General features: G+C 44.5%; 2 protein-coding genes and 1 long non-coding RNA gene across 3 annotated transcripts in view; 2 read left to right on the top strand and 1 right to left on the bottom strand.

Moving 5' to 3' along the window:
• Window positions 1-767: 767 nt before the first annotated feature.
• LOC131697516 (cilia- and flagella-associated protein 77-like) lies at window positions 768-22,116 on the bottom strand. Its single transcript, XM_058986819.1, has 7 exons — window positions 21,930-22,116; window positions 20,830-20,955; window positions 8,910-9,009; window positions 8,197-8,425; window positions 5,663-5,768; window positions 4,913-5,014; window positions 768-972 (listed from the first exon to the last, which is right to left on the bottom strand). The coding sequence occupies exons 2-7, from the start codon at window positions 20,890-20,892 to the stop codon at window positions 850-852; spliced, it is 723 nt and encodes a 240-aa protein (XP_058842802.1). The 5' UTR covers window positions 20,893-20,955; window positions 21,930-22,116; the 3' UTR covers window positions 768-849.
• LOC131697517 (uncharacterized) lies at window positions 15,526-19,772 on the top strand. Its single transcript, XR_009307336.1, has 3 exons — window positions 15,526-15,803; window positions 17,500-17,581; window positions 18,057-19,772. It is a non-coding gene; the product is annotated as an uncharacterized LOC131697517 (long non-coding RNA).
• LOC117974013 (stomatin-like) overlaps window positions 21,480-22,612 on the top strand; it is a 22,072-nt gene continuing 20,939 nt past the window's right edge. The window contains exon 1 of the mRNA XM_058986808.1: window positions 21,480-21,497. The gene's annotated coding sequence lies outside the window, so the exon portion shown is untranslated. The remainder of the gene's footprint in view (window positions 21,498-22,612) is intronic.

Genomic DNA, 22,612 nt, shown 5'->3' with positions numbered 1-22,612 from the left:
TTCAGTTTGCTTAGCAGGTGCGTTACACCTGCTAATGAAGTGACATACAGTAGCTACCTCTGTGTTACTCCCTCGCTTTTACAAGTGTCCTGTTTTTGATATGTTCCCAGTACATGTTGTAATTCCTGTGCTTTTCAATGTAGAATATACAGTGAAGGGTTTTGAGCAGTCTGCATTATAATAACACACAGGAGGACACCCATGCAGTCTGGGTGCTCAGGTAGGCTTCATGGGTACAGAATGCCCTGCCTGCCTTCCCTGTTAAAGGATGGTGCCTTTTAGAGTGTCTATGTGCTCTGCATGAATAAAGAGGTCTCCAAAAACAAAGTTTGCATTCAAAGTCAGATGGCTTTCCTTTTCAGGGTCACTGCAGCAATATTTGCCAAGAGTTGGTACTGTTTGCTTAGTGAAAGATGCATTATCCCACAACCATTTCTATTTCACACAAGATACTGCTTGGTATTCACTACATACTTCCATAGGTTTAGCATTGCGCATGCTGTACTTTAAAAGAAAGCTGACCACGTTGACACTCCTGTTTGTTTAATTCCCCCAAAGGATGGTTGCCATAGTGGTTATAAATAACATCAAGTTATACCTCCATAGAGCTAATGTTGAACCATTAAGAAACTGCAGTTTAACACTTGGCCACCAAGTGTCACTGTGTGCTATTCAAACGTTCCATTAGAAGTGGATGTAAAAAAAATAAATATAAAAGTAGAATATATATATGTATAGACCCCAGAGGTAGAGGAATAAAATACTAGTTATTTCTTTTTTTTTATTTTGGACCACTTCTAATATACAGGACATGTGATAATGCACAGATGCTTTAGCCAGCCAGCTCGTTCAGCTGGTGGTATACATGCCCTGCCCCTGGAGCCCGCACCTGGCCACTGAGTCAGAGAAGTGGCTGCTGAAGGCTTTCTTCCGCGCCTCAGGATTCCGGAAGGTTTCCAAGTGAGGACCCACCTATCAAAAAAAAAAAAAAAAAAAAACATCACAAAGGCTCCCATTGATCTACGGCACTTTTTATTCAAATCCACCTGTTGCATGACAGCTACAACTAAAGCATGTCTCCCTCACTAGCATAAACACCTCAACCTCATTTCATCCAGCTAGGCTGCTCGGACCCTCGGAGCGCCCTCTGGTTATAACCAAAGTGAAATCTGCATTAACTGGTCATTTGGCTGCTTACCCCAGGTGCCTCTCTTATTCACTTCTGCATTGGGAAGAAAAAAAACGATATTTTTATATATTTGGAATCCTGTTTTCCATTGTGTTGGGACTGATCAGTCGTCCTAGTCAGAGATGCGCCAGACCAACAGACTTGCGTTAATGAAAGCCTGACATTATCTTGAAAGTCTGTTTAGCATTTTCGTAGGTAGAATTTAGCAGATTATTATTTTCCATATTCCACAATCAAAGTTATTGCACAATATTTCATTCTAAGGGTACAGTATGGTTCACTATTCATTTATACATCTATATCTGTGTGTATGATACCACTGATCTCTATATGAATCTATATGATGCGCTAACGCGTGGCTCCGGTGTGCTAATATGTGTCAGGTTAATTGATTGATGGATGGGTAAACAGCTCTGTGCCTGCTCAAGGTTTGACTTCCAGCACTGAAGTCAAGCTTGATGTGGGGCTTTAGAATGAAGTTTGTCACATTCAGAAAATTGGTGTTTGTGACAAAATAAATATATAAATATGTATAACAGTTCAAACCCACACAAAACTCTGTCACTCAGTCATTCCTTTTTGTTTTGTTTTCTTTCATTTTTTTTTAACTATTTAACATGTTGCAATCTGCTTGCAAGACGCTTCAAAGAGACGGAAATTGCTCCGATCAACTCTCTCTCCCCCACCCTGTGAAAAACCACAAAGAAATGTTTATTTGTTTCCCTTTTTTAAAGTTTTGTTAAAAAAAACAAACAAACAAAAAAACGTGTCGCCTTCGGAACAATTTTGGCATCTCGACATCTTTTAGAAATCCGAAAAAAGAAAGAAAGAAAAAGAAAAAAAAACGACAAACAACAAACAAACAAACGGAATGGGCTCGCTCGCGAAAAAGAAGTCAAGGGTGTATATGTCTAACCCATCAGAAATGCTACTTGACAGAAAATAATGAGAATTGCTAAATCTTTTATAAGGTTAACATTCGCCTTTCACAGTCAGCTGTCATACAAGAAAGAATTTAGCACATGCTTGCCGGGAAAATAAACCTTGATCGGCTCATTAAACCTGACAGGCCCGGACGGCAGTCCTTGGCAGCCAAACGCGGCCCGATTTGTGTCGGTAATTTGCAGCGAGGATAAAAAAAAAAGAGAAAAAAAGAGGGAATAAAAAAGCGCGAGGGGAAGACAGAGGGAGGCCTTGGGGGAGGGAGGTAGGATCGTTAGCGCACCAGGAGCCTGATACCCTCCTAATTGGAAGCGTTGGGCATTGTCAGCCGAGGATTTTTGCCGGCTTGCTGACAGGTAGAGCTGTCAGGATGATAGCCCGCTTGTCACTGCAAAAGACCAATAAAAACAAACCATTTTTGATTTAATTGGAGGCTTGTGCTGGCCGGGGACTGGGGGGGGGGGCTGGGGTATCCACCCCCTCCAACAATACACACACACCCCCTCCCCAGGTTTTGACAGGAGTTCGTATTTGTGATTCAGGTGTCTGATCTGCATAGGGAGCCAGGATGGCACCTCTGCCTGGGGTCTCTTTCATTTAAGAGTCCTTGTCAATTATAACAGGTGGCTTAAAAACAAAAAGAAAGGTTTCACTCATTTATATTGCGCATGTATATAAATATAGACAGTTCCAAAGTTTCAAAAACTTACTGCTCCCTACCTCCCAGTCCCTGAGCTCTAACCAGTAGGCCATACTGCCTCTCTGTCCTTTAGCTCCAACCACTAGTCCACACTCACTCCCAGTTCCCCAGCCAGAGCCATTGAGACTCCTCCCAGTCTATTAGGTCGAGCCAAGCTTTCTCCCATTTCTTTTAGACCTGCTTTTCCGTCCTCGTGTCTAAGCCGAGGGCCACACTACCCTACCAGTCTCCCCTTCTCTAATCTCCAGGCAAGCCTCCCGCTCCTTGGCTCCAGCCACACTGTCCGGCTCCTCTGAGCCCCATTAGCAGAGACATGGCTCCTCCACTCCCAGCAGGGCTCCTGGTCTCTGAGCCCTCCTGAGCTCCGAGTCCTGCTGTTAAACATCAAGCTCCCAGCAATCACTCCACAGCCTCTTCATCTCTCTCAGCCTTGCGCATTTCAAACCGCTGTTTTATTATTTTTGACAGAGTTCAGCTGCAGACATCTGCTAGCAGGGAATGTGAGGGGGTAGGATGGGGCCTGCAGGTGGAGATGGATCAGCCCAAATCATCCATCAATCTGGGGCACAGCGATTTCAGGGGCAAGGAGAGTTCTGCAGCTCCCGAATACAAAGCAGGGACCTCATTCCTGAACAGCACCACCCTTCTCCCAAACACAGACCCCCATACCCCCTTCTCCAATGTCTCTTCAGTGCTGCCACATCCTCAGAGGGAAGTATTGATTGTTCACTCGGAAGGAAACTTTTAATTTGCCCTCCGCGAGCTGGTTTGTCCTGGTCTTTAAACAACACTGTTTTCCAGTTTTTTTTTAATGTACAAATATGTCACAGTAATGAGAACCCACTGCAGTGACACTGTTTGACTATACAAAATAAAAAAATAAATACATGAATAAAAAAAAAAAATATATAGATAGATAGATGGATAGGCAGATAGACAGGCGAATCTACACAAAGAGGGCTAGAGGCAATAGCCACATAGAGACAGGGATATAAACAGCAGGCATGAGCGCATGGAGAGAGTGAGAAAGAGTACGGGGAGGAATGGGGGTTGTAGTTTAACCAGAGGGGATCCAGGCGTGGGGGTGAACTCCGGAGCAGGCAGGAGAAGGGTGGTCCGTGTTCGGCTCACTCCAGCTGTTGATGAGTGAGCCGCTCAAGCTGTCGGACACCGCGAGGCCGCGCTCTCGCCACGGGGCTCCGCGGGATTGGAGGGGAGCGTCTGACACCGATAAATGAGTGTAGAGGAGTCTGACTTAGGAAGGACGCGGGAAAGGGGTCTCTGAGTCAGATTTCCCAGCAAGAACAAACAGGGTCTGGTTTCACAAACCAGTTCCAGGTAGCAATCCAGTTCACTTCCATAACAATGAAAAAAAAGTGAAAGAAAATAACACATTTATCCTTTAATCATACAGACATGCTGAGTGGATTTGTACTAAACTTTATCGTTCTGTCTTAAAATAGAATTTTTTTGCAGAAAAGCAGATAAGAGTGGCCAAGAAGGGAGGGCAAGAAGATGAATGTGAACAGACGCTGATTGGTAAAATATTATTATTATTATTATTATTATTATTATTATTTTTTTTTTTTTTTTTATTTTTTTTTTTTTTTTTCAAAAAAAGTCTGAAGAATGCTTAGCTACTTTACACACTGGCTTCGGGACAACATGTTTGTCAGTGAAGGACAGTGTAGATGAAGGGTACAGTAAAAGAGATTCTGCGTGCCGGACGGAAGGCGCACCCAACACACACACACACTGTACACAGCAACGCTTGTGTAAATACTCTGTGTAGTGTGGGATAATGCTGCTGCCTTCTGGTTTACACTGTCATCACTTACGAGTTATGTTTTGTTCAGTACGGTCAGGAGCTGTTAGATTTAACGTCAGCACAAATCTATTTAAAACCCAAACTGAAAAGACAACTGAGGTGCTATAGATTGTGCACACTGCACAGTGTTTCAAGCAGCCACACGTATAGATGGAGGGGCAGGCAGGCAGGCAGGGAGCAGGCAGGCAGGGAACAGGCAGGCGGGCAGGCAGGGAGCAGGCAGGCGGGCAGGCAGGCGGGTACAGGACCTTACCTTCTGGAATCGTGGGAGCTGCCAGAGAGGGCGGGGCTCCACGCTGGGCTGGCTCTGCCGGAGCAGCGACGTGCGCGTCTCGTAAATCTTCCCCAGCTTAGTCTGTCAGGGAGAGAGACCCGGTGACACTGAGATGGGAGACTGGGGCTCGGAGCACTGCCTCAGCTAACCCTGCTGTGTGTGCGTGCGTGCGTGTGTGTGCGTGTATAACTTGGGTGTGGACAAGGATAGTAATATCAGTGACAAACGCTATTTACTGTATGCAGGCTTTTTTTTTGTTCAACTCAAAAACTGTTTTCTTTTTTTCTCTGTTCATGAATGAGGGGATCCATGCGTGCAATTGTGCAGGGGCAATATCTGTGTGTAAAATTACAGCCGTGTCTGAATACAATATTCAGAGCATTGTCCACTTGCCTGGCTTGAGAGTGTAGTAAAGGAGTAAGTAGAGATTAGGATAGGGGGGGGCTAGATTCTCAAAGCTATTTCCTACAAATCATCATTAGCTCCACAACAACCTGAGCCTGTTAACAGAACCATCATTTCAACCTCTGAGTTGTTTATTTCTGGTTTGATACCTTTATTTATTTTCTCTTTCTAAACATGCTGATTTGGAGTAAAGAGTTGTGAGAATCCAGCCCGGGGTGTGATTGGGACCCAGCCCGTGTCTTCGTGTCTTGGGTGTGTGTTTCCGTGCCTGTGTCTGGGCAGCAGTGTGCCTGCAGTGTGTGGAGATGATTGCAGTCTCCTCACCTTCTTCTGTTGCTTGGCCTGACTGGCCTTCTGTGCAGAGTGGCATTCCTCCAGCCAGCGCTGCTGGTACCTGTGCTCCAGCAGGTCGAAGATCGGGGTGGAGGGGCTGGGGGGGGGGGGGGGGCGAGAGAGAGAGGGAGAGAGAGGGGGGTCAGCTGAGAGACACGGAGAACTGCTGCAAAGAGACTGCGCAAGGAATCTAGCCATAGTGCCAGGGCCTTCTTTGAGAAGCGGGAAGTCACACTGATTTGGAGATCCCAGTTACCCTAATCAAGTGAGCTAACTCAATGCAAAAGAGAGAAACCCTTTGAGGAGTGGCACCTGGTCTACCACTGCGTTCAGGAGCACAGCGTCACAAAGATATGAAGAAATGCTAAAAGAAACTAGACTTTAGATTTACTAGTTTCTTTTAGTATATTTTCGGAATGTAAAATGAACACTACACGGCTCTCCTAGACTCTAGTCCGTGCGGCACCACTTAACATACAAGCCAGTGAGCTTTGAGATCTGAATGATTTCGTTTCCCCTTGGGCGGTGATCAGTGCAATATGTAAGTAATACGCAGGGCTGGAACGTCTCAATTATCACTCGTGCCGTCACTGGCAGTCCAGGAATCCAGCCGAGCCGCCCCTGCGGTGACTTTTATTGCTTAATTAGAGGACGCCACATGCCACAGAGCACCTCCACCCCACGCCAGCACAATCTTAATGAGGTTGGACAGGCGCTTAGAAAGATGCCCTGCTCAGGCACACGATGAGGCAGACTGTCCCGCACGCCGAGCCCAGGACAGACCGGCCCTTCTGCCCCTGCAATCTGGAGAGCTGGGACTGTGAGCAGAGCCAGGGTTAGAGTGCGTTACTCTCGGAGGCCCAAAACGCTTCAAAATATCCGCTTCGCACTGCCTGCGTTTCCTGGCAAATATCAAGTGTAACAAAAGCACTCTTTACTTTTCATTGTTGTTTTGCTTCCCCGATCAACTTTATTACCTACTGCAGCTGTGTGCCTGTTTAGCCCCCAGCAAGAAGGGTTGAGTCTAAATTATCAATAGATTGATGTAAACAAACTGGACAGCAAACAGCACTGAAGTGTAAACCACGGAAACGTGCATTCAACAGCCATACCCAGGAATCATATTTTAACTATAAAACCGATGATAGTGGGGGAAACTGTAGCTTTAAACACACAGAATCTTTATTTTTTTATTATTTGAAACTGTGTTTCAGGTGCTATTACTCAGAATCCTTCCTCTGTCACAAACTTCTCTTCACCAGAGGCAGGGCAAAGAATGCCCAGCACAGATCGGAGAGCGGTGATTGGCTGGTGGGATAAAAGAGGGAGGGGGGAGGGGGCGGGGTTTGAGTAAGACCCCAGCACATGCTCATTAGAGTTGACCTTGGCACCAGCAACCAGCGTTTGATGGATAAGGTACAGGGCCAAACAAGCCCCTAGAGAGACATGATCTTATCTTTTATTGTACGCTCACCTCCTTCTACTGGCTCCCCTCCCCACTCTCCCACACTCCACAGCTCTGCAGGCATCAGGAACAGAATAAATCTGTGCCTGACACTGAAACAGAGCAGGAGACAGAGCGCGAGAGAGGAGGACACAGCCGAGCAAGAGAGCGAGCGCAATTGCATATCGTACACAGGGATGTCGTTAGCTAAATAATTCACAAGGAGGCTGTGTGGTCGAGTGGTTAAAGAAAAGGGCTTGTAACCAGGAGGTCCCCGGTTCAAATCTCACCTCAGCCACTAACTCACTCTGTGACCCTGATTGATGGGTCGCAAGGAAACAGCCTTGAAAGTAAAGACTGTGGGCAGACCATTCTGAACAACATTAATGAAAAAACACTATCAGCCATAATATAGACAGGCATAATTACAACTAGAGGTTATATCAAGTTATTGGCTTTTTTTTTTGGTGCTTGTTAAGTAATTATCGCTGGCATCCTAATTGCCTGATATGATTATACATTTAACCTCCACTTACTGGAATGTAAAAGCTGATTTTGTGTGATTGGAGTTTCCATGCCTGGAGTGGCGCTGGGGATTAAAAGCTCTGAGAAGACAGTTTGCTGAATCTCCCTGTCAGGTTCCTAAAAGCCCCTCTTAATGGAATGGAGCATCTTAGCCCGACATTAGCATCTTCCTCATATTAGCACGGACGCCCTGGCCAGCGGAAGCAGCTATTAAACAGCACTTTAAAATACGCGTCGCAATTCAAACGCAGTGAGTGTTGACGATCATTTTTTTATGGTGCGGTGCTGTTTGATTAACAATTTAATGATCGCATGTATTATTTATCTTTTTTTAGCACATCTAACAGTCTCGACACAGTTTTACAATCAGGGGGGTGGTTTGTAAAATGACTGCATGTAGGAAAAGTCCATTGCTCCAGCCACTTCACACTATAATGTCTTTTGATGCATAAAATACAAGCAAAGAACCAAAAGATCAGTGGAAATGAGAGATTGCAGTTTAAGACCTCGGTTGGCCCGCCTTTCAGCTGAAGGAGTTCCGTGTGGTGTTCCTCACCGCGTGTGGACCCCGAAGGTTATGTCGGGGGGGCTGTGGTCCAGTCGGGCCTCCACCTTGGGGGGGCGGAGCTTGAGGTTGTGCGTGGCGCGGAACTGGTAGTGCTCGTGTGCCGTCACCAGACCGGACTTCACCGCCTCCCGGTTCAGCGCCATGAAGTCCTGGCCAGCCTTCCTGGGTTTGGAGTCGGAGTGCGTCACGGGCACCAGGGTCGACCAGTGACTCATTACTACAAACAAACCAGAAAAACAACAACAGATTGCACAAGACCATCTTCACAGCATTTACAATCAAATCTGCTTTTAACCAGCGCCATCCAGGAAACATTGCAGCAAGGCTCAAGTAAAAATATTCTTCATACAAGCGTTCAAAGGGTTCGCACACAGCATGGCAAGGGAAATAATGTGAAATGAATTAGATCAGACTGCCATGCAAGGCAGTGGAGCAGCGATCGCAATAGCGATGCATATTCGCTGAGACATCGCCCAGGCCTCTGGTGGTACACAGGTGGCTCTGTACAGAAAGCCACAGGACGGTTTCTGAACGTTACCATAGTTTAACATTGTCTGCCAATTTGTTTGACCATTGCACTCTGGGATTTAAAATGTTTACCTGTGCTTTATTACACTGTTAGGCTTTTGCTATGGCAAACTTCAATAAGGTAGTGATTAAGTGTGGCTCAGTGATTAGAGCTGAGGACTGGGAGACAGTACCTTCTGGGACACCCCCATCCGTGGTGACGTTGGGCTTCCCGAACACAAATTCTTTCCCAGGTAGAGTGAAGGCTCTCGATCGCGACCTTCCTAAATCCACCTGGTGGGATAATTTAAAACACAGGGATGTGAGGAGGAGAAATGGAAGCAGGGCCGCTAACATTATAGTCTGCTTCATACAATCTACTGATAATTGCAGTTTTGGAAAAGTGCTGGATAATTTCAAGCTCAAGTCTTAAAAAAAAAAAAAAAGAAAAGTTTGAAACTTAATGAAAAGTTTCATCAATCGTTTTTTATATCTGTGTATTTTATTGCAACATGCTCTTTAGAGCTTATGGTGCTTGTTAGATCATAGGAGCTATAAGATAAGAAACCGTGAAGACTGAAAGCCCTTCTTTCAACATGATTAGAAGATCAAACAAAGCACACTTTTTACAATACAATACAATACAATTCACATTTCTGTATAGCGCCCTTCATCACAAGGATTCCCAAGCTCTTCACACACACAAAGAACAATACAAACATTAAAAACAGTCTAATAAAACACAATAAAACAGAAATTAAAAACAAAATAAATACATTTAAAAAAAGTTTTTTGTGGTCGTGGATAAACATCTAGAAGATCACTCATTAGTTACCCAATATCATTTCATCATCTCATTTAAAAAAAAGCATGTTATTTGTTTAAAACATTTTCCTTTACAAGAACAAATCTCAAATGAGAATGACTTTGTTACAATGGCACAGGTGAAGACTGTGTGTGTCTATTAAAACACAGCCACCTGAGGATAGCGATTATCTAACACCAGAGACATCAGGGAAGGAAAAGGTCACAGCACAGGAACGAAGCTAAATTCAAAGTTATTGTGGTCCTGGTTTAATTCCTGCAGGAGCGCTAATCTTCTGAGGATCCTTGGACAGAGGCAACAACTTGAAGAATGTCCAGGGAGATAAAAGAAAGAGATTGCTGGTGAAAGTCTGATCTGGCTCTTTGCCTTCGAGTTTCAATAGCGTACAAACAGAGAGACAGAGAGAAAAGCCCTGCTCTGCATCCAAAGAGAAGCTTATGTAAGCCAAAAGCCTCTTTATAGTCTCGTTTACAGATTATCTGTTCTTTTATTGTGTGTTAATTAACAAGCCATGACCCTCTATAGAAAGCCAGGCCTGGAGCTGGGAATGGGCCTGCAACTTTATTTGAAGAACAGCCCAGGAATGATCAACAGCTCATTGGAAGCCTATTCTGTGTGACTAGGAAGGGAGTGGAGTGGGAGTGGGGGGGGGGGGGGGGGGTCAGTAAATAATTCACAGACCCTCACAAAGCACCAGCAAAGGAGGGGACATAATCATCTCTTTAAAATGAACTCTCTTTTTTTTTTCGTTTTTTCGCGTCGTGTACATTTCAGCTTTTCGTCATTTTGGGATTAGCTGACTCTATTCCCTCCCCCCAAATAGGTTGCCATAGTGAGGCCACTCTGTCAATTCATGGCTTAATCGGTTGCTAGGAGGTTCCTTATCCCAACTACATGGTGTCCCAACTTACATTTCCATTCCGCATCTCTATTCAAACCAGCCTGCGAGTCTAAACTTGATTTTCCCAATCACTGTGTATCTGAACTATAATATAAAACCCATTACATTTAAGTCTTTAGATGTATTACCCTTAATTACCCCTATCCTTTATTACCCTTATTTATTAAAAGGACATCTTGTCTGAATTGCAAAGGAGAGAAGAAGGACATTTACTGCCACCACAGGCTGATTGATGTAACTGCAGTCCCAGTGATTAGAATTGGGGCTCGCAGTTGCTCGACGTGTCTCAAATGTCTCTGATGAGAAGCTTGACAGCCTTTAGTGATCTTTATTAAAGTTTGACGCACAGTAGCCTTTCCCATCGTTTCAATCCCCGACGCATCCTCTTGCTTCTGTCTTCTTCTTCCTCCCTTCTTCCCTCCCTCTGGGGTTCTCAGCTCTGTTACTCTCCGTAGTTTTCCGGATGAAGCGATTGATGCTCCCGCCCCTGCTCTGATGTCAGCTGGACGGGGGCTCTCTCATTTGCATTTACACACTCTCGCTGTGCAGTTTATGAGTTGGGAAGATTGATCTCGCAGCTCGGCTTGATGTTTGATTACACGTCAGTCTCAAGACGCGCTGAGAGCAGACGGGACAGCCCACCAGAGGAACGAAGGGGGGGGGGGGCATAAAGAGGGCATACCAGGGAGAAAGGAGGGGGAGGGGGTTGATTAACGCTTAGCGTCCCATCCCAGGATCCCAAGATTTGCTCAGAAATACACCAGTGCTTTGAAAGGTTACAAATTGCATCGTAACGCGAATCCAACTCCCTCTTAACCAAAATCAATTCCCCTCTACTTAACACCTCGAGAACCATAAATTGGATCAAAACTGTATTTGGCTGTGTCTGTTTAACGTCACAAATTCAAATCAAGCATTCTTCCATTAGCAGTGACATCTGACACTTGTTTTTTTTTTTTTTAGATGGAAACCGTATTTCTTTTCCCTGCTCAGATTTCAGTCACACGCTGTTCATCCCCACGACAGTCGAGGTGAAACTGCAGTAGGAGACTTGTTAATGCTCAGGTGGCTTCATGTGATTGCTTAGATTATTATGCAAAATAGTGTATGCTTGACAAAGTGCTGATAATTAAACAGAAATGTCACATCTTAGTGCACGCTTATGGGATCAAACACATGGTTAACCGTATGTCAGGTAATGGCAAGCATAAGTATAGGGAAGGACTCCTTTACATGGGTGAGGACCGAGAGGCAGTATGGCCTAGGGGTAGTGATGCTGATGTGGTTAGATCTGAGGGGCTGGCAGGCACTGTAGTCTAGTGGTATGGGCTGGGAACCCGGGGGGTCTGGAGTAGACTGGTTCCACTCACAGAATGGGGGTGAGGGGTGAGGGTTCATATCGCTTTTTGTGTCGGCCAGCTTTGGAACTGGATTTTCACACAAGCTGCCTTTTTCAACGGACGCCTCCTGTAAACATCAAGGTTCTCCCCCAAGAAATGAAGTGTAATCCTCTCTTTAGGATAAATGAAGGAGGACAAGCAGAGGTGGGGGGCTGGCTCCTTCCGCATGCAGCTTAAAAAGCGCTTGCTGTGCGATCCTTTTACACAAACTCTGGGATAAACACTCTGCTGAAGAATAATTAGGAGACAACTGGAAGTAATGCCCCCCAATCTGTCTGATTAATTATCACCCGGCCCTGCAGCACAGCGCCATCTGCTGCCTGAGCAAGAGAGGGCGCTTTGATTGGCACCTCGGATTTGCACTGCTTAGGGATAATCCTGGATAACACCATCCAGCGACAACACAGCAAGGTGTGTGCGTGAGACAGAGAGAGCGGGGATTGTGCAGTTTAGAGGCGATCTCAATGTACTCCCAGCTACCAGGGCTCCAGCAGCATTGTGTGCAGACAGCATGCTGTGCTATTGGTGTTCAGGCTGGGGAACTTGGATAAACTACATCTTGTCTGCTTTGCATGTTAAAGACCCCTTTTGTTTGTAGAAGAAAAAAGGAATCCCTCTCACTCCTCCCACCAGCACGCATGTATTTGAATGGGAACTTTCTTCCTTTCACTGAAAAGATGTTCAGTGGCACTCTGCTCTGGAGCGGCGCAATACTTCAGTCCCAAAAGAGCAGCAGAAAGGTAAACGCTGATGAATCCGTCAGCACTTTCTGTTTGCTGGTTGGGAAAAAAAAAAGACATGCTTTAAAAACAAGCGCTCGATTTCAACTGGAAGACAAAGTAAGTGTTTGGTTTTTGAGAACAAGTCATTTGCAGTTCAACTCTATTTTTTAGTGAACTCTTTAGTGATATAAATGGAATAAGTACATACACTCAGTTTCCTTTCTCTCATCTTAACTGCTGCCTACTCTTCCTCTCTCTACTAAATCTCATTATCTTCGTCCTGTGTACTTCTTATCCTCTCTTCCTCCCTCCCTCCCTCCTTCCATCCCTCCCTTCTGTTCTCTCTCTCTCCCATTCTCTCTCCCTCCCTTTTTTTTAATTTAGTAGTCGCCAATTATTTAATTATTTTCTCCCAATTTAGAATGTCCAATTATTTTTAGGCTCAGCTCACCGCTACCACCCCCGCGCTGACTCGGGAGGGGCGAAGATGAGCACACGCTGTCCTCCGAAGTGTGTGCCGTCAGCCGCCCGCTTCTTTACACACTGCGGACTCACCATGCAGCCACCCAGAGCTACAGCGTCGGAAGACAACACAGCTCTGGGTAGTTTACAAGCAAGCCCGCAGGCACCCGGCCAGACCACAGGGATCGCTGGTGTGCGGTGAGCCGAGGACACCCTGGTTGACCTAAGCCCTCCCCCCCCCCGGCCAATTGTTTGCCGCCCCCTGGGCGCTCCTTTCCACGGTCGTCAATGGAATATCCTGGACTCGAACCAGCGACGTCCAGGCTATAGGGCGCATCCTGCACTCCACGCGGAGCGCCTTTACCGGATGTGCCACTCGGGAGCCCCCCTCCCTTCCTTTCTCTCTCCCTCCCTGCCTCCCCAACCTGGCTGTTTATTGAGATGCTAACTCTCTTTCTGAAAGTCTAATCCTGCAGCATCGGGGATAATTTATGAAGCATTTACATTAAGAAGAGCGGCTAATTGGGAGCATGTGTCTCCATAAGCCTGAGCGACACCAGCTAACTGCAGATGAGGCTGCAGGAAATGAAGGCGTTGGCGTGACACTTCATATTTTGCACCCGTTTCTATCCAGGCTGCTTTGGTTTGAGAGGCAATTTGCAGACAGTGCAAAAAAAAAAAAAAAACTTTCTGGGTGACGTAGATTTTCTTGTGCTGAAGCCCATCGCTTTTGGCTGTGGTAGTAAATGAAACGTACGTCTCTGTGCCGGATACAGAGGCTGTACTCTCAGCCTCATTAACTGAATCTGTCCCAACAGTGCAGAGACGCCAGGTCCAGTCACGACTGCAATGCTACGTCCTTGGAACCTACACCACATATTAGGTTACAATCAAAAAACTGTTTGATTGTAGACCCTGTCTGAAATTCCTTTGCATCAGATCATTTGTATGGCGATGACATCCCATTAAAATGTCATTATTCTTATCTAACAGTACTGTATATGGGGCCGTGTGTAAAGATGCAAGCTGATTTTCACTCACTCAAGGCCACTAAGCGTCCACCGGCTCTGACCTATTGTGAAGAGGTTATCAGCTTTTCTATATACAAATACATACGTGCACAATCTGGAACATACTGACTGTGGAAAGCCTGAGCTGACCCTGACTAAAGCAGAGGCAGGCTGTTCAGAGACAGAGCCCTTTGAGGGGCTCTCACAGCTCCACACTCCGACAGAGGCGGCAAATCTGCTGTCCTGGTCCCCCCGTTTAGGAGCCAGGAGGGAATAAAGCCATGAACAGGAGGATTTATTTAGCATGCCTCATCAAAAGGGAATCGGGGTGGGGGGGTGGGGTCAGGCCCTATTGTGGCCCAGACAACAAGAAGCTGCAGCATCAGGCCATCAGGGCTGCGTTTAGCTAGACAAATGCTGGCCAACATGTTCTTCGCCACACATTATCTCTCCAGCCAGCATGTTAGCCAGCAAGAAAAAAAAACAAAGTTGGGGGGAACTGAACGCAGTAAAGACAGCCACTGCTGAATTTAGGCAGGCAGACTGTTCTAACTGTCCCCGCACTGTGTTTGAACACGACGCAACCCACTCCCAAAACCGCTATTCTGCCCCGCAGACCAATGCAACCTCTGAGCCCACAAACTCCCATTCTTACTACTGTATCAGGTAAGCCGCTCAAGCCCCTGTGTGCCAGCCGGCAGCCTAGCTCTCTGAACTGCTGGATAACCCAAACCGGCAAGCTTTTCACTCTACAGCCCGATTCATTTAAAGACCTTCCTTTAGATTCACAGGAACCTTGCTTTCCTGACATCGTGTCTAAGAAATAGGATATCAGGGTAAAGATATCTGGACCTTCCTTTACTTTCCATTAAAAAAAGAAAAGAGAAAAGAATACAGTACAATGGCATCCCATTCCAACGGGACTGAGTAAAATGTGGCTTAGAGAGATCTTTAAACGATCTCTAAGTGATCTTTAAGTGTCCTTTTGTTGGGAAAACGGCATTCAAAGCCTCACAGAACCACCACGCAAGGGTAAATGCTCTTCTCTTTGTTCCTTACCCATGAATCATTTGGAGCACAGCCTGCAGTAAATCCCAGCCCTTGCTATAACCAGTACGCTACCAGCTCTCCTTCCCAGCTTGCTTGCTCTCCCTCCGCCTCTGTCTCTCTCACTTCAGCCTGTGAGCAGTAAGCTGTGTGTTTTTTTTTTTCTTCCAGAAGCACAGCAGGGCTCCCAGGAGGGCTAACCCAGAGCGCGAGAACACGGGTACGAAAAACAAACATCATCAGTAACCTGTCCACAGAGCCCCAGCGGCGAGCCCGACACCTCCCCCCTCTCGCTGCCAGGGCTGCCTGCTTGAATCCATCTCCGCCTGCTCAAAGCACCATCATCGCCGTGGACGCATTACCATGATTTATGGCTCCCACGGCTGCCGAAAAACCAATAGATCAGCCTGGATAGAGAGTGCGAGTGTGGGGGGGGGGGGGGGGAAGCGAGGATTGGAGGGGACCCAGAGAAAAACCCACAGATGATAAACTAGTCTGAAGCGTGGAAGAAAACACAGTTTCGGTGCTCTCTGTTAATTGCTCAAACGCAGCCCTAGTATGTTTTTATTCTGTCCAGGCAGATGTAAAGATACATCTGTACAGTTTAAGTGCATTAGGAAGGCTTTGCTGTTTGCCAGTGGTAGCAATTAAAAGGCAAAGGAGTCGTCCTATGGTGGAGTCTACAAGGGCGTTGGATGTCTGATTGAGACGATACTTAAGGTTTGTAATGTTTCCTATATAAGACATTGGAAGTTAGTTGGAAGAAAAAACTGTAGAAGCAAATACTTATTGGTGGAATGGTAGAGGGCGAGGGACTGGCCACAGCAACTGAAAACTGGATGATATCGAGGACTGCATATCTTAAGAGTTGAAAATGTCCCACAAGACAACGACTAAGAGTCCCTAATAAACCCTGTACAAGTCAGTCTAACTACACCTTCTTTTTCTACCAAATTGCATTCACTTTAACCACACTTTACCTGGGATCAGAGCAATAGACACCAACGCTGTCAAAATGATCTATTACCACTTTTTCTTTCTGCAAGGACACACAGCAGCACCTGTGGTAGAATACATTGTGCTACTGATGCAGAGAATTTCAATGTTTAACATTTAATGGAAAGTCAAATCTACTTTTAGGCTCCTGCACTGTTTATGAATACAGAATCGAACAGTAATGAATGTGATGAAATCGGGGCCCCTTTTATTCTTACACGGATCAAGATCTATTTATTTATTTCCCTTTCTGTATACCAGGCCTGCATTTGTACATGTGTATGTTTGTGTTTACATGCACATGTGTATATCTATGTATATGCATGTATATATGTACATGTATGTATATGTTCATGTGTGCATATATGTTTGTGTAAGTATGTATATATGTATTTTTGTGTTAATGTGTGTACATATGGTACACACATGTACAAAAGTTAAATGGAAAGTCAAACCTCTCTTTTTTTTTAATGCTGCTGCTCTGTTCAGAAATACAGAACCCTAATCTCCAGCACTGTCAATACAGCGCAGTTCAGAAGCACAGAAATCATCGCGATTATTCTTTAAAAAAAAACAAAAAAACGAACAAAGAACTAAAAGAACCAAAAGAAAAGGATAAAGAGCCCAGATGACATTCGATTGAATCAGCGCGGGGCAAATCTGCTGAGCAAAACGGAAAACAAAGAAACAGGAACAAAACCTGCTACCCAACAGAGCGATTGCAGTCCCCTCTGGATTATCATAGCTATTTAAATACAGTAATCTCATTTACAGCATTAGCCAAAGGGCCGTGAAAAATAACAGGGAAGATAGAGGGGGGGGGGGGGGTAATGAGAGAATCCAAAATGAAGTCTGGCAACGACAGGGAGGGAGAGAGAGAGAGAGAGAGAGAGAGAGGAGAGAGAGAGAGAGAGAGAGAGAGAGAGGAGAGCGCTGCTGCCTCATTCCTTGCCTCTTCCAGTCCAATGGAAAAGTTGATGAAGTTTAAATGAAGCAGAATTAGGAGATCAAGACACAGAATGCTGGCAGGATCTATAAGTCCCTGTGTGCCTCCCCGGACAGCCTAAAGCATGTGCAATTCTACAGGGGCCAGTTGCACTGAATGGAATTAAGAGAAGGAGGGCGTGGGGGAGCAGCCTAAATGTGATAATCTCCTATCACGTCTAACATCAATTCTGACAAGGCTTCGGTTAATGAGCTCAGCCGATCAAGCGTGCTGGGTGCTGTTTTGTTTTGTTTTTCTATTTCTTGTTCTTCTTCCTAGATTTAATCCCCTCTCACACTGCAGCTCACATTGCAAACCCATTAAACAGGCTCCCCTGCTCTCGTCTATCTAAATGCTAACTACGTGGGGCCGGGGGGGGACCGGATTGTACTTTTCATTGTGGGGGCTAATCTGATAATGATTTTGTCTCTGCAGAAACACAGGTGGAACGAGGAGAAAACAAAATCACACTTCTGATCTGTGGGTCCTCAGGAGGCTGATGGATAATCACATTTGGGTACATGTGTTGTTAGACTATTGAAGAGAAGAATATAAATGCTTTTTCACTTTCTTTCTTTCTTTCTTTCTTAATTATTTGCCATGGCTTTTGTCTCTGGCATTATTATTATTATTATTATTATTATTATTATTATTATTATTATTATTATTAACAAGGTCGTTTTAAATTCTGTTTGCCATTTTGGGCTCTGTTTTGAGGTAATTACAAAGGCACAGTTATCGCAACGAATTGAAATGAGCACAAACCAACACTTAGCAGATAGCAGTGTTGTTCAGGGTAGCTTTGTACTTGTTTTATACTTGCAAAAAAGACCCTTTGTCACTCTGGTAGTCCAACAGTTTCACCCGTGGCTGCTGCAGTGGGAGAAGGTTAGGAGTGTCTGAGTATCTTCTACAAGCTCTGATACAGCTTTTTATTTTTACGTCTGATTTTCTCCCCAATTTAGAATTATTTTTCCCCCCTCTCACCGCAGCAGTTCCCCACACAGCTGCTCAGGAGAACCGAAGGCTCAGCGGGCGTCCTGCGATCCCACGAGCGAGCCAGCTTCCTCTTCCACACCCAGGAACTCGAGAGCTGATGTAGGGTCCGAGATGAGGAGCACCAGACCCAATGCGACTCTCCCTCTGTGTATCTTGCACAGCAATGGCTTGTTCGGTACATTTGTTACATACAGTAGGTCTGTACGCTGCAGTTTTATGTGTTCTCTATGTAGGGCCCCAGAGAGAACAGCTGTGCTGCCATAGACTTTATAAATGAAATACATTGTAGAAGAAAAAACATTACAAAGCCACTGTTTCTCACTCTGTGCTTTAGTCCAACAGCCCGGCTTGCTGTGATCATTCTTCATTACACTGAGTTTGTAATTTACCATCGCTATTTTGAGTTGGTTTACTTAGCGATTTACAGCCCCTGGTTTTATCTCTCATAATCTTTTTACCTCACAGTTCAGAACTGCTTTCTCCTTTTCTAAGCAGACAGTATTTAAGAAGACAAACTATGATGGTTTGGCTAATGAGTTTGATAAGATATCAAAAATACAAACACACACATTTTCGCACCATACGCTAGTTGTATTTTTACAATTATAACGGTGTTTTATTGTGGGGGGTTGCAGTCACACTGAATAGCGTTTCTGGATTCATTTTAGAATGACAATGGATTATTATGCACGAAGCATTACATTTGCAAATGAAGTCTGGATTCAAAATTAAGTTTGGATTCTTTTTGCATTCATTTTCCTGTAACCGTTTCACATTATAAAGGCATTCATTAAACAGTCACTGTATATTGATGACAGTATTTACAGTTACTTTTCATTTAAGAAAGCCATCAATTGAAAAGACGTGCAAGTGGTGAGGAGAAAGCCATCCTGAGAAATGACATGATGCGGATTTCTAGAGCATTGCTCCACTTGCTCGGTGCAGTATTTGCAGGCTGTGGACCTCATGCTGAAAGGCACTGGGCATCAGAGAAATGTCAGGACCCAGAGCAGGCACACCTAGCTCCCTGAGCATCTGCCCAAGACCAGCCCCTGGTTGGTGGAAAGTGATTGCGTCTCCTGATCAAAGGTGTGCCTTGACGTGACTCAGTCAGGAACAGGTGCTCCTAACAGCCATCGCGAGGACCCCTGCCAGCTCACTAACAGAGAAACCTGCTTAGATGTGATATACGTCTCTAATAGAGGGAACTACTAGACCAAGGCTGTTAGCAGCTCATTCAGGTATTTTTAGCTCATTGGTAGAGCACTCAGCTATGAGCTAGAACATACAGCACTCAGTTCTAGGTCACATAAACAAATCCTGCTTTGAAAAAAAAAATAATAATCACTTGATCATTCACGACCATGACACGCTTGAGTGACTATGACTGAAGCATATGCGCTTAATCACCTAATTAGTGAGACAGTTGATTGGACTCTGGATATGGAGTGATTTCAGCTGTTGAATAAAGCTTGAATAAAAGCAATAAAGAAAATCACAGAAAAAAAAAAACAATATGCCACGTCTGGCAAGAGAGCAGCGCCTTCGTGCGATCGGCATGTTGGAGGCTGGACTAGGGCAGCGTGCTGTGGCTCGAGACGGTATAACCAGACACACTCTGTCAATGACAGCCCACGAACCGGGAGACCAAGAGTCACACCACCAGCCCAAGATCGACAGATCATTCTGCAGCATCTTCGTGATGTCAATTGTTAACCAGCACAATAAAAAGTCACTGCACCTGATCTAAAACAGAGTGTGTCATTTTTCAATCACATCTAGTGAATTTTATCCAAATATAAGTGATACGTTTCTTTTGATGCTCAGTATCAGAACTATTAGCAAAGACGATAGCTGCTGTATGCAACTGGACTCAAAACGTTGACCAGTTCAGTTCACTTCTCATTGGACTGTGAAGGACAAAAACGAGTGCTGTGGATTGACACTAAACTCAGGTTGGATCTCTACACCTCTCCATCAGCCTCCATTCTATCATAAATGACCTCTGTCCTGGCCTGGCTTTCAAGCCTGTTATAAATGATTAAGGACAAAAAAGCCCCCAGCATTACAAAGCATTTCCCAGCTCTCTGATTTACTAATTTCTCCCATTTGTCTCTCTTATATTCAGTTCCCCATTCACCTATATCAAACGTGCTTTACGGGTCAGAGGAAAAACCGCAGTACGACTCAGCACAGTAGTTCGTTTGAATTAGGAAGAACCCATACTGCCATCTCGTGGTAATGAGGCAGAGGTACCATTACATCAGAGCATTCACTGTGGTATCAGGATAGGTCTTTTGGTTTGAGGAGAGTTAGACTGCCCTCTAGTGTTGGAAACTATAGTCACACTACAAATGTGGCAGAAAAAGGGAAGAACGTATAACTACAAGCATGCTGTCAAATTAAAATGTGAAGTCATTTTGTAAAACTATACTGCTCTTTCTGGACATTGCGTTGAAACTGACCCAAGCGTTGCTTTGTTTTCGTGTTACAACAGTCGGGTATTAAAAAATCTCTGTAAACTCACCCCTTACTGTTACGCGGAGAGATAAGAAATAAGCAAATCAATCAATCAATACATTAAAAAGGGTCAAATCTCCTAAACAGAGAAAAAATGAAAAGCATTTTTTTTTTTTTCACGCTTGGAAAGGTAATATTATCCCTAACAGGCAGATGCCAGCCAAAGCTGTGCATGCGTCCCCGCTTGGTGCTTTGTCAATGTGCTGTGACTAATCCGGAAGGGGTCCCCACATCCCAGCTCCTTACCCTAATTAAAAGAGGATTAGCCAGCATGGAATCCCTGATCACTCCGACTTGCACAGCCTCCATTCCGTCTCCCAGTCTAATCGGGCCGCAAGGAATCGCAGGGAAGAGCTTCTCTTGGACTTTGGCCTGGAAAGAAAGTGTAAGCCGGCATGTGTGCTCACTGAACAGCAGCTAATGGCTTTACAGGCTATACAGTGTGTACTGGAGCCATGCACAGAGGGACAGAGAGCATGGAGGGGTTATACAGCTAGCTATAAGGGATTAGAAACGTCAGCTAGCCACTTTGCTATGCTGCTATGGGGAAACAAAATATGATGGCATCCAGTGTCGATGCACACACGAAATTAATATCCCCTTCGGTCTGTGTAAACTCTATGGCGTTCGTGAAGTTGCCCTGCCATAACTTTGAAAAAATCTATAAAATAGATACATTGATTGGAAACTTTAACATGCACGCAGGGACTGAAGAGGGTGTATTAGCATCATATAGATAACAACACATTCATTTTCAATACGATATGCTCCCGAGCAGCGTGCAGTAATTGTTTATTTTGAATGCTCTAGCGCTGGGGGTGGAAAGGTCTCGGTTCTTGGTCCATGTCCCAGACTGGATCCGATTTAACATTGCTGAATGGAGATCGAGAGGCTGGGAGTGAGCAGCTGAGAAGGTGAGAGGAATCGACAAAAGACACCCGCAGACCAAGCCTGTACACGCGATTTTACACCTACTTCATGTCAGTGTGTTTGTATTGTACTGTAAGCAATGATAATAAGAGGATCATTGTGGAAAAACTCGAGCTGGATAGAGCGGCGGTATTTAGATCATCCACCTTATAGATCAATAAAATAGACTCCTGGATATACTATTGCAGCAATTTGACTTTAAACACAAAACCAATTCTAAGATCACATTTGCATATCTGTTTTGATTTTGGGGCATCGTGGATTGTATTGATTCGAGTCCGCAGTACACAGTGACAAGTCAAGAAAAAACCTCAATGTGCTACATTTCTATATGCACGTTACCTCCCTTTCTATGTCCTTACTCAAATTATCCACATGAATTGCTGGTTTAGCTGTTCATAAATAAAAGTGCCTACCTGCGTTTGATGAACACGACCTGGGAGTCCCCAGACACACTGGCGACCCTGGGGCGAAACCAAAACACGAAAACAAAAATAAAAACGACCTAATATCGATTTTTAAAACTTAAAATAAAAATAATCATTATAAATTGATGTTTTAATAACGGACGTGTTCACCTGTGGTGTTTGTTTCCTTTCTTTAAACACAAATGATATATATTGTCTTCTCGAGTTCATATGGTATGCTCCGTTGCTATGGCGATTAAAGACGCTAAACTTTGCTTACGTTTGAGTTATTGTATTGTTTCGTATGATTAAAAGTGAATAGATCATGTCAATTTTTATTTCAACAGTATCGTTAATTTTCTATTGCACGTTTATGAACATTTTAAAAACGTACTTACTACTTAAACTTTGTTAAATGTTCATACATTTAAGTTTAACTTTTTAAATGGATATTTAAATATTATTTGTTTATTTTGGGTGTGGTATAGCGACAGTGTTTAGCTGCTGTAAGACTAAATCCTACACACATGACATGAACAATAAATAAATCAATAAATTTATAAATACGGCAAAACACACACAGGGATCACTGTGGTCTTTTCCAATAGTCTATTTATTGTTATTTTTTCTATACTCCGTATCGTAAAATTTATTCTGAAAAAAATAGTAATAATAATAATGCATATCTTGTT

Source organism: Acipenser ruthenus, chromosome 15 (genome assembly GCF_902713425.1).
Source record: "Acipenser ruthenus chromosome 15, fAciRut3.2 maternal haplotype, whole genome shotgun sequence".
In the NCBI taxonomy this organism is placed as follows: Eukaryota; Metazoa; Chordata; class Actinopteri; order Acipenseriformes; family Acipenseridae; genus Acipenser; species Acipenser ruthenus.
This window is presented reverse-complemented; position numbering and strand designations above follow the sequence as displayed.

Excerpts from the sequence above, each read along its gene's own strand:
- LOC131697516 (XM_058986819.1), bottom strand. The coding sequence starts at position 20,892 with ATGGAGGCTGTGCAAGTCGGAGTGATCAGGGATTCCATGCTGGCTAAT. Across the intron at positions 5,769-8,196 it reads ACCTTCGGGGTCCACACGCG|CCCCTCCACCCCGATCTTCG; the intron begins GTGAGGAACACC and ends CCCCCCCCCCAG. Across the intron at positions 5,015-5,662 it reads AGGCCAAGCAACAGAAGAAG|ACTAAGCTGGGGAAGATTTA; the intron begins GTGAGGAGACTG and ends TCTCCCTGACAG.